General features: G+C 39.8%; 1 protein-coding gene across 2 annotated transcripts in view; it reads left to right on the forward strand.

Moving 5' to 3' along the window:
- Positions 1-10234, forward strand: part of ARCN1 (archain 1) — a 37326-nt gene that overhangs the window by 3957 nt on the left and 23135 nt on the right. The window contains exons 2-5 of one of the 2 annotated variants that reach the window (XM_006833886.1): positions 7023-7286; positions 8058-8237; positions 8365-8570; positions 9557-9721. In XM_006833886.1, the coding sequence (XP_006833949.1) occupies positions 7023-7286; positions 8058-8237; positions 8365-8570; positions 9557-9721 (815 nt within the window). The remainder of the gene's footprint in view (positions 1-7022; positions 7287-8057; positions 8238-8364; positions 8571-9556; positions 9722-10234) is intronic. The other variant, XM_006833887.1, reaches the window with a different exon arrangement.

A 10234-nucleotide genomic window follows, 5' to 3' on the forward strand; every position in this document is an offset into this window, starting at 1 on the left:
GCCTTTGTAGCCCCCCACCTCCCATTTTGGGTAGCCAATGTCCAAGTTGCCCATCCCTGTCTACTCTGTGTGTGGAGGGGGTGGGGATGATTCTTGCTGTAAGGACTTGTTTCCTCTTGGTATTAAGTTTTTAATGGTAGCAAGCCATCTGTAAAATCTTTGCGTATCTGTTGTTTTCTTATTTGTAAGTAAATTTAGTGTCTATTAGCAGATGGAGTCCTGGTGTGGCACTGTGGTGGACCGCAAAGTCGGTTTGAACCATAAGGTCAGAGGTTCAAGCTCGCCAGTTGCTCCTCAGAAACCCTATACAGAGTTGCTATGAGTCGGAACAGACTCGGTAACACCTAATGGCAATCACAGTAAAACTTACTGTGGTGGTTGTTAAGTGCCGTCGAGTCATTCTGACCTGTAGCGACCCTGTGAGGAGAAGCTGATGAGCTTGAACTGCCAACCTTGCAGTTCACATGGATTTGCAGTCTGACACATTAACCCACAGTGCCACGCCAGGTCTCCCTTCCTTACTGTGGTTGTTGTTGTTAAGTGCCATTGAGTTGATTCTAACCCATAGCGACCCCCATGCAGAGTTTCTGTACAGGAGCAGAAAGCCTCATCTATCTCCTGCAGAACTGCTGGTAGTTTCGAACTGCTGACCTTGAGATTAGCAGTCCAGTTCTTAACCACTGCACTACCAGAGTTCACTGGTTGGCAGCTTGACTTGTAACCACTACACTACCAGAGCTCCTTCACTGTGATTGTCACATTAAATATAAATAATAATAGAAAATTCAGGTCCAAGAACTTTTTTAGTTATTAGAAAGCTAGATTTGGATCCTTTATAGCTAATCTACAGTATAGCTAATTTACAGAAGCCCTTGTGATGAAGTGAGTGGTTATGTGCACAGCTGCTAATCAAAGGGTAGGCAGTTGGAAGCTGCCAGTGGTTTCAGGAGAAAGACCTGGTCATCTGTCTGCTCACTTAAAAAAATACAGATCCAGGATAATCCTAAGGGGCTGTTCTGCTCTGTCACATGGGTTCCCTATGTCTAAATCCACTTGATCACACTTAACCACCGTGCCACCATAACACATAAATTTGCCTTCTGGTGGTGGTGGTTATGTGCTGTGGAATTGGTTCCTACTCATAGCGACCCCGTGTAGGGTTTGCCTCATCTTTTTCCTGCAGAACAGCTGGTAGTCTCGAACTGCTGACTGAGGTTAGCAGCCTGATTTGTAACCCCTGTGCTACCAGAGCTCCTTAAATTTGCCTTCTAGCAGCTTAATATTCATGTAAAAATGATGGTAATAAAGTTATAACTGTAGCAATTGGCCTGAAATGGAGTAATTGTGCATTTTCTTGCTGTAAAGTTTTCTAATGTTTAGAATAAAATGCAAGTGTACTTTCTCAATTTCGTATAAACTAACTGGTGGTCCTTTGAGTTAGGCATTGAGCTGCTAACTTCAAGGTGTTGTTGTTGTTAAGTTCTGTCAAGTCGGTTCTGACCCATAGCAACCCTGTATAGGGTTTCTAAGGAGCAGCTGGTGAGCTTGAACCACCAACCTTGCGATTCAAATGACTTTGCAGTCTCCAGCACATTAGCCCACAGTGCCACACCAGGACTCTTCAAGGTAGACTGTTGAAACTCACCAGCTGCTCCACCGGAGAAAAATGAGACTGGCTTCTATATTTACAGTCCTAGAAACCCTATGTAGGGTTGTTGTAAATCAGAATCAGCTTGATGGCAATAGATAATCTTTTGAGGGAAATTTTAAGAAGTAATTGAGTGCCTTGTCCAAGATCATTTAATAAGTGGCAGATGCTGCAACAGTCAGAGTCCTGGTGAGGTGCTGTAGGATAAGCAGTTGACTGCTAACCTTACAGGGTCTATGGTTTAAACCTATCAGCTGTTCCTTGGGAACTATACAGAGTTACTATGAATCGGAACCAACTAAAACATATGAAACATAAACCAACTTAACAATAAAAACAACATAAAAAAACAAGGTCTCTTAAAAGCTTCTATAGGTCTGAAAATGTTTCCAACAATGGGGGAAAAAAACTTTATAAGGAAGGAATCATTCTTGTAAAGTGCCATCAAGGAAAACCTATGGGTTTCCCTGGCTTATGTCTTTGTGGCAACAGAAAGCCTTTTATTTCTCCAGCAAAGCAGTTAGTGACCTCCAGCTGGCAACCTTGAGGTTCACAGTTCAGTGCTTATTCTACAGAGCCACTTTGCTCTCATAAAGACTCATGTTGTTGTTGAGTGTTGGAGAGTTAGTTCCTACTCATAGTGACCATGTATAGCGTTTCCGAGGAGTAGCTGGTGAATTTGAACTGTTGATGATGTGGCTCGCAGCCCAATGTTGATGCTACACCAGAAGTCCGTAAAGAATCATACTTCAGATCAAATTATGTAGGAAAAATCATATTAACTTATTATTGTGTACAGTATTTAAATTGTTAAACACTGGTAAATAAATGTGAAGAGATGCTTTATTGTTTCAAGTAATTTAAATATATCTTATTTAGAGGTAATGAGACATTCCAGTGATGTTAATAACTAGTACAGTGAATAGAAACTTGCAGCTGTGTGGGTCTTGTGATTGCGGAGTCTTTGGAATCTGTTCTTAACAGTGGTTAAGCTCTCTGCTGTTAACTGAAAGGTTGACAGTTTGAACCCACCAGCCACTCTGCAATATTGTTGTTGCTAAGTGCCATCTCAAAGGAGCTCTGGTAGTGTAGTAGTAACGAATTGGGCTGCCACCCTCAGGGTCAGCAATTCGAAACTACCAGCTGTTCCACGGGAGAAAGATGAGACTTTCTGCTCCCGTAAAGATTTATAGCCTCGGAAACCCTGTCCAGGGTCGCGAGTCGGAACCGACTCCACAGCACATAACAACAACAAAGTGCCATCTCATGAGTCAGTACCTATTCATAGTGACCCTGTATAGGGTTTCTAAGGAGTGGCTGGTGGGTTTGAACTGCTGACCTTGCAGTTAGTAGCTGAGTGCTTATCCTACAGTGCCACACTAGGACTCCCATTACAAGATGCTCCCATTTATTAGTAGTATTTCTCACTGTATTAAAGTGATTTTCTGATAGCTGTTTGAGAATTACTGCTTTAAGGGCTATAATTCCTTGCCCATTTTCCTATTATTAATGGATGTTTGCAGCTATTTTTCCTCATTTTGAGTTGTGCTCCACCAGTAAGTGAAGGTTCTGAAAGCTTTACTGCATTTACATCATTATGGGCAACTCTACTTTGATGAGGAAGCTCTTCATCAGTAGTATTTTGAGTGCCTTCCAATCTGAGGACCTCATCTTCTGACTGTATCTGACAATATTTTGATGCTATTCATCATGTTTGTATATTCAGTATTCTGGTGCTAACATTGTTCCACTGCTATTCAGAAGGTTTTTATTAGCTAAACATTTGGAAATTGCCCACCTCTCGTTCTTCATAGTCTGCCTTAGTTTGGAAGCTCAGCTAAAACCTGTCCTCCATGGGCTACCCTGCTGGAATTCAAAATACCGGTGGTGGCATAGCTTCCAGCATCACAGTGACGCGGAAGCCACTATAGTACAACAAATTGACAGACGAGTTGTGGTACCATAATGTATATTGTTGTTGTTATGTGCCGTGGAGTCGGTTCCGACTCATAGTGACCCTACACAGGGTTTCCGAGGCTGTAAATCTTTACGGGAGCAGAATGCCTCATCTTTCTCCCGCGGAACCGCTGGTAGTTTCAAACTGCTGACCTTGCGGCTCACAGCCCGATTCGCAACCACTACGCTCCTTATAATGTATATCGTCTTTTAAAATATACAATTCAGTAAATTTAAGTATACTCACAAAGTTGTACAACAATCACTACTATCTAATTCCAGAACATTTTCATCACCCAAAAAGAACCCCAATACCCATTATTAGCTACTCCCCATTGTTCTCACCATAACTTAATGACTACTAATCTGCTTTCTGTTACTATGGATTTGCCTCTGGATCATGTAAGATGTGTAGCCTTCTTTAACTTAGCATACTGTTTTCAGGCTTCATCCATGTTTTAGCATGTGTCAGCACTTTGTTTCTTTTTATCGTGCAACAATATTCCATTGCATGTATATGCTATGTATTGCTTATCCATTAACGGTTGATGAACATTTAGATTGTTTCTATTCTTTGTCTATTACGAATAATGGTGCTATGAACTTTCATGTACAAATTTTTATGTGAAACAACTCTTTTCTGAGGGATAATTTAGGGGCAAAAATTCTACCTTATGTTGTAAAAGTGGTTTGGGGCCATTCTGAGCAGGAAAGAGAAGACTTGCCATTAACATCAGCCTAAGGCTGATTCCTTTGAGACCAAGGTCAAAAATGCCTCCGTCCTCAACCTTTTTTTTTCTTACCAATATTGACACCAACTGCCCTTCTCACTGCTGTCTACTTCTCTGCTAGATTTGATCATGGCACTGGCCACACAGAACTTTCAGATGACAGAGTTTAGAGTTTATTGGGGAATTAGGTTACAATTCAGGATAACAGCCTCTTCTGAGCCATTTCCTTAGGCAGCCCTCTGGTCTTCGGCCTCTCTTGCCATTGTGGCTCTCTTTGGGCCCTTTTTGGGCAAGTGTTATAAAAGTCTTTTAGTTCTACAGATTTTGTGCCCAGAAGCAACCCACTCTTCCAGCAAGCCTCCTACCTAAAGGCACTCAACTTTGTTTCTTGAATTTGTGGGCCAGGAAGTCCACAGCTGTGCCTTGCACTAGTCTCCTGGCTCTGCTGCCTCTCTGCCACCACTTACATGCTGCTGATTCTTGACAACTCTTGGTCCTAGTTCTCTCTTGGATTGCACAGAGATTTCAGGCCCAGAGGATCTTCACTCCTGGCTCTCTTTCTTGATGATAGTGAGATATCCCCATTTCTGCCTCTGGGATGGCTCATTTTAAGTTTAGCGGGATGGCAAAACTAACTAGTTCATTTATTCACTAGTCCCATGTTAGGAGGGACTAGTCCCTGGAAGAGGACATTGTGCTTGGTAAATTAGAGGGTCAATGAAAAAGGAAGACCTTTAAAGAGATGGATTGACAGACCCAGTGGATGATGCAACAGTGGGCTCAAACATAGGAACAATAGTGAGACTGGGTGATGTTTCTGTTGTGCGTAGAGTCCTTATGAGTTGGAGCCGTTCAGTAGTACCTAACAACAAGCCCCCAAGGGTGCTTGTGCCATATTTACGGTACCAGCAATCAATCTAATCCTGTTGGACCATAGTACATCACAATAGCATAGTCCTTCCCAGTTATTTAAGTTTTTAATTATATGCAATATAAAAGTAACTTTAATTTGGAATGATGAAGGTAAGTTTAAATGAATTGAGGTAGAATCTAAGTCTATTTAGAAACATAAGCATAATTTTGCTCCTTCCTTAAATATGTTTCTATCTAAACATATAGTTATTAGATTTGGGAAATCTCTTGAAATTTTACATGTAAAAATTCCATATTCATTGGAAACAAATCAATTATAAAACTGTTCAGTAGAGGGGGCAGAAAAACTAATCAATTTTCTAGTATAGATTGTTTTTACTTCACTTCTTTCTTAGGAAATAAATAATGTTGGTAATTGTCTCCCAAACACCCTTACTACCTATTCTGATGGATAAAGAAATTGATTTTGTGTTCTTCTGTAACTGTAGAGATGATATATAAAGGTAAGTCACAAAGTATTGCTACAAAATAATAGAAACCTTTATTAAGCAAAAATGTCAAAATGTGAAGCTAGTGTTTCTGAACTTACCCTCCATCCAGATCTATATATTTCTGAAGGCATTGTTTCCATAACTGTAACCCCCCTTGAGGAATTCTGCACTTTTTGATTTTCACCATGACAAAACGGCACTTTTGGTACCTTGAGGGACTCAAATTGCATTTCTTTTAAGTGTTCTCTGAGTTTACAGCCATCCACTGATCGCAGATACATATTTGGGATAAACCCTTGCGTATATATGAACTGGAATCCTAGTAGCAACACTTTTTGACTTACCCTTACATTAGAAGTATATTGTGTAAGCAGCTGTATTTTTTTGTTGATAATATACACAAGAAAACCAATTCAAGTTTCTGCATGTACAATTCAGTGACATTGAGTACATTCTTCAAGTTGTACAGTTATTATTCTTACCTTCTTTTTCTGAGTTATTCCTCCCTCATGAACTCTGACCCCTTAAGGTTTCTACCTGATCTTTCACTGTTGTTAATTTGATTCCATATAGGTAGATTCCATATAAGGCGTTTTGGTAGCATAGTGGTTACAAATTGGGCTGCTAACCTCAAGGTCAGCAGTTCAAAACTGCCAGCTGTTCCGCAGGAAAAAGATGAGGCTTTCTGCTCCCATAAAGATTTACAGCCTCAGAAAGCCTGTGCAGGGTCACTGTGAGTCAGAACCGACTCCATGGTACTTAACAACAACAACAGCAAATAGGTAGATCTTAAAGAGTCCACTGCTCAAAGCATACATTCTTTTTGAACTTTTTATTGTGAATTGAATGAAGGTTTACAACTCATCACTTTCATATGCATGAGTGCAGAGTAGGATTTTCAAGTCTGTGACCTTTCAGAACCAGATTGCGTTGAGTGCTGGCTCCGGGTTGGATTTGAACTGCTAACCTTTTGACTAGTAGTCAAACACTTAACCATTTGCACCACCCAGGAACTCTTAATGATATGCAGACTTGGGGAAAAAAATTTTGTATCTTTAGTTTCTAGGAAAACTTATTTTCGAAAAAGGGTTTTTCTTTAGAGTATTGAAAGTAGGAATAATACAAGTTTTATTTTTCTCAACTTTTATTAAAATAACTAAAAGAATAATGAAGTAGAATTTGAGAGTGGGTGTTCTAATAATAGCTGCCTCACTAAATAACTGAGTTTGTCATTATAATATATCTTTTCCCCAGAATATGTTGGGAAAACATATGAAAAAATAATGTATTAGTACTTACATGTACTTATTATGTTCATGGCAGGTGCTGTTGGCAGCAGCCGTCTGCACGAAAGCAGGAAAGGCTATTGTTTCGCGGCAGTTTGTAGAGATGACTCGAACTCGGATTGAAGGTTTGTTAGCAGCTTTTCCAAAGCTCATGAACACTGGAAAACAGCATACATTTGTTGAAACAGAGAGTGTAAGATATGTCTACCAGCCTATGGAGAAACTGTACATGGTTCTCATCACTACCAAAAACAGCAACATACTAGAAGATCTGGAGACACTAAGGCTCTTCTCAAGAGTGGTAAGAGGCTTTCTGTAACATGGTCTTCTGTTTTTGTTTTTAATTTTTTGTCTGAAACTCCTCTCGCCACTATTAGCTGACGTTTATCAGTTTGCATGTTTACTCCTATCCCCAGCAGCTTATTACTGCAGCTATTCCATTCATCTAGCAAGCAGCTATTGGGTGTCCTCCTAGGCTATTAGGAAGTGACGTCGAGTCAGTTATGACTCATATGGTGACCCAGCATAGGGTTTCCAAGGAGCAGTTAGTGAGCTTAAACCTTGTGGTTCAAACTGACCTTGTCCTGCGCTTATCCTGCAGCGCCACACCAGAACTCCTCCTAGGCTGTCTTCTAGTTAAGTGCTGTCGAATCAGTTCCGACTCAGAGCAACCCTGTATAGGGTTTCCGAGGGCCAACTGGTGGGTCTGAACTGCCAAACTTGTTCAAATTAGCATTGTGGTCTAGTGCAGCGCCACTCCAGGACTCAAGTATCCCTAAAGAGATTATGGAAACTGTCCTTTCATTTTCCACTTCTCAAGCAGTTACTTTCATCAGACGTCATTCCTCTGATTTCTGTTTCATAGTATTTTTAGATCAAAGGGTCTAGGGCTTACTGATAAGAGACTGACAAACATGACTATATGTCAATAAGAATTAACTTGCTTAAAATAAAAAAGAATTAAGAAGGGGATTCAGGTTTAGTGAATTTGTGATATTTTAATAGCTAACTCTTGGAAACTTCACTACTGATAAATTCTGAAACTTTCTTTTCTGTTTCTGTCTGTGATTAGATTCCTGAATATTGCCGAGCCTTAGAGGAGAATGAAATATCTGAGCACTGCTTTGATTTGATTTTTGCTTTTGATGAAATTGTCGCCCTGGGATACCGGGAGAATGTTAACCTGGCACAGATCAGAACCTTCACAGAAATGGATTCTCATGAGGAGAAGGTGTTCAGAGCAGTCAGAGAGGTAAATAGGGTTTTCTTGGGGACTGCCAGTTTATGTGTCTTTCTAGTAGGCTTTACTTATCTGAATTTCCTGTTTTCACTTGCTAATAGAGACTAAAAGCTGTGTGCATGCATGTCTCTTTCTGTAGACTCAGGAACGTGAAGCCAAGGCTGAGATGAGGCGTAAAGCAAAGGAATTACAACAGGCCCGAAGAGATGCTGAAAGACAGGGCAAAAAAGCACCAGGGTTTGGGGGGTTTGGAAGTTCTGCAGTATCTGGAGGCAGTACAGCTGCCATGATCACAGAGACCATCATTGAAAATGAGAAGCCAAAAGTGGCTCCTGCACCAGCCAGGTATTAAACCACAGAACTATGAGCCACCCTGGAATATCAGATGAAGGCGTGTGTGTGTCTGTGTCTGTGTCTGTGTGTGTGTTTGGAGTAATACCTGATTTCTAGATAAGCAGTAAATAATGAGTGATTTGATGAAATGAAACATGAAATTAATTTGGCTACATAATATGGAGATAAGGAGTAATCTGAATGTCATTGCTTTTCCCTTTTTTCTCTTTGAGTAAAAGAGGTGGTTGTTTTTATTTTTTAAATTATGCCAAGACCTCTTAATTTCATGTGAGAATTAGCTTATTTGGGGAGGGAAGGGATATTTATTTTGTTTCTGAAACATGAACTTTAGTGTTGTTAATTGTAAATGGATTTCAGGGGGAAGTCTGTGAACTACTTGAAATTCTATGCATAATTTGTTTGTGCATAGGTACATTTATCTGGATGGAAGGTACAACATTTTCATCAGATTGTATATTTATAAAAGTATACCCTTGGTCTTTGGGTGCTCAAACCTTAGCTGTTAATCATGACTGTAAGCTTTTAATTTGATCAGCTTTATTTTATTTTATTTGGTCATTAACTGCTTAGTTGAGATTTTTCCTTGAGGTCTTCACATTCTTCTAAATGAATAGCTTTAGGTAGCACTTTATAGATGTTGTTGTTCTTATGTGCCATGGAGTCATTTCCAACTCATAGCGACCCTGTACAGGGTTTCTGAGGCTATAAATCTTTACGGGAGCAGAAAGCCTCATCTTTCTCCCACAGAACAGCTGGTAAGTTTCGAACTGCTGCCCGTGAGATTAGCAGCCCAATTCATAACCGCTACGCTACTAGAGCTTCTTACTTAATAGATCTTGTTGTTGTTGTTAGGTGCCTTCGAGTCGGTTCTGACCCATAGCAACCCTGTACAGGGAGATAGGGGGCCATTAATCAGTGTTTGCTTTTATTTTCTTAATCATGTATGGGTATATTTTCTTATTTTGTATTCTATTTAGGCCTTCAGGCCCCAGCAAGGCTTTGAAACTTGGAGCCAAAGGAAAAGAAGTCGATAACTTTGTGGACAAATTGAAATCTGAAGGTGAAACTATCATGTCCTCCAATATGGGCAGGCGTACCTCTGAAGCCACCAAAGTGCATGCTCCACCTATTAATATGGAAAGGTAAATAGTAATTTTCTCAGTAAGAACAGACCACGTGATTAAAAAAAAAATCTAATTTTAGTATGCTATAAGTTCCTTTTTGTATCAATTTTCCATTCTTTAAAAGACTTAGAGTATATTTTAGGTACTGATATGAAGTGGTTGTGTGTTTTTTTTACCTCTTAAACATAATTGGAGGTCTTTCCGTAATCTCTCTTTTATGAAATTTAGAACTTGCCTTTTATTAACACTTTGCTCAGTAAATTAATAAAAAATAATTTATCTTCATGCTTAGCCTGTACTTTTTCTCTTAAAATGGACTTGAATGAACTAGAGCTATAATATCCTTACACAGATGTCTTTTTCTTTTTTTAAATGTTTTATTGTGAATTATGAGATAGTTTACATGGGAAAACATTAGTTTTACATTCATTCTATCATATATCATCTCATTGCCATGGTTACAATCCCCTCCATGCATCATAAACCAACCAAAGGGTATACCCTGCAAGCCTGCCCCCCACACACCCCCGG

The sequence above is a fragment of the Chrysochloris asiatica genome, unplaced genomic scaffold (assembly GCF_000296735.1).
Source record: "Chrysochloris asiatica unplaced genomic scaffold, ChrAsi1.0 scaffold00008, whole genome shotgun sequence".
NCBI classification, from domain to species: domain Eukaryota; kingdom Metazoa; phylum Chordata; class Mammalia; order Afrosoricida; family Chrysochloridae; genus Chrysochloris; species Chrysochloris asiatica.